Source organism: Pinus tabuliformis, chromosome 2_1 (assembly GCF_031772625.1).
Source record: "Pinus tabuliformis cultivar Carrire ecotype Pingquan chromosome 2_1, CPIR1, whole genome shotgun sequence".
NCBI lineage: Eukaryota > Viridiplantae > Streptophyta > Pinopsida > Pinales > Pinaceae > Pinus > Pinus tabuliformis.
The window spans coordinates 765,328,683-765,330,196 of record NC_142299.1 but is presented as its reverse complement, the minus strand read 5'-3'; the positions used below and the strand labels follow the sequence as shown (position 1 = coordinate 765,330,196).

The 1,514-nt window shown below is 42.1% G+C and overlaps 1 protein-coding gene across 1 annotated transcript; it reads right to left on the bottom strand.

Annotated features, from left to right (window-relative positions):
• Positions 1–546: 546 nt before the first annotated feature.
• On the bottom strand, positions 547–900 carry LOC149202824 (uncharacterized). Its single transcript, XM_089401694.1, has one exon. It carries the CDS (start codon positions 898–900, stop codon positions 547–549), a length of 354 nt encoding a protein of 117 aa, XP_089257820.1.
• Positions 901–1,514: the final 614 nt, after the last annotated feature.

Below are 1,514 nucleotides of genomic sequence, written 5' to 3'. Positions count from 1 at the left end.
AAGTTGGGGCCTCAGACACCACAGCCTCAAAACTCATAGGCTCAGATATCTTCTCCAAAGAAACTCAGCGCAATGTATCATAATAGTGAGCGAGCCCTGGGTGCTTGAACAAAACCTCCCAATCTTCTCAGTGCATGCAAGAAATTTGTAGACAACAATGTGTTTCTTTGCAGACAAATTGGACATACTTATACTAATAGTGATTTTCAGATTCAAATCTAGTCATTCCCTCCATAACTTTGTCATAAATGCACCTTTGGTAGTAAATTTTAAAGATTTGTTCCTTAATTTTCGCTTGCTCACTCCTCCTAACAAGATTTTCTCAGTCAAATCAGCTACAGGAACTCCAACGACTATTTTTTGGCAGGGTTTCATGGCTCCCTCCTCCATGGCACAGCGTCATGAGCGCAACTTCAAGTAGTGCACCCTCGTCGATCTTCGCGCAGCCTGCTTGTTGCCATGTCCTCCCAGTTGAGCAGTGTATTTTATAGTCCTGCGCTCCTTTACAACTGTCTCAAGCACTAATAATGTCTTGCATTCATATAGTCATTGCACAAGGGCAGAATCCCCCGTATATAGCTTTAGCCAGCTCCCATTCACTTTTCCCGGAAAAGGTTCACCATTCAGCTTTGCGAGCTGAGTTGTGCCACCCTCTGTAATTTCCTTGACGATATATGGTCCTAACCAATGCATCTGTAATTTACCTGAAAATTTGGTGAACTTGCTATCGTATAACAACACAAGATAATTTATCTTGAAAGTGTGAAGCTTGATATGGTGATCATTCCATGCTTTTCTGCGTTCCTTCAGCACTTGTTGGTGTAATCCCACCAGAAATCGGTCTTCCTCTAACTCCATTAGCTGCGCGAGCCATTCCTCCAAGGCCTCGCAATCTGCCATATCTGTCAAAGTGTTGGGATGCGGTCCCCTGGGTCAACTTTGGGTTAAAAACCAAATTTTTGATGTAAATTTTGAAAAAAAGATGTAAAGTCTCCACGAATTGTGGATGCGGAGCGCGTAGGTAGATAGGAGTCAAAAAGGGATTTTACCCTTGTTATGTAAATATTGAGTTGGTTTTGAGATCTACCTTTGGTCTGCAGACCATGGGATTGTATAAATAGGTGTGTCTTAGAGAGTCTAAGGCAGATTTATGCTTTGTCTATGGGTATGATGAATGGAGTCCTAAGGAGTTACGGATGATAATATGAAGAACAGTTGGATACCGCTCTGCAAGATCACGCACTGAAATGGTACATCAAGTACTGCACTAATAATCCTTTGGCATCATTAGCAGGCACTAAGGCTGCTTTGAATAAGGAATTCAACAAGCCTAAGTCTGACTCACAATCAATAGTTGGATTGAAGGAAATCACGATGAAGGATGGTGAAATTCCCTGGGAGTTAGATTAAAGATTAAAGTGTGTGATCTGTGAAGCTAATATGCACCTCATAGACAGTCAACACCGCGAGTGGTTTATAGCCTCACTCCTACCCCACCTAAGGATCACTTTATC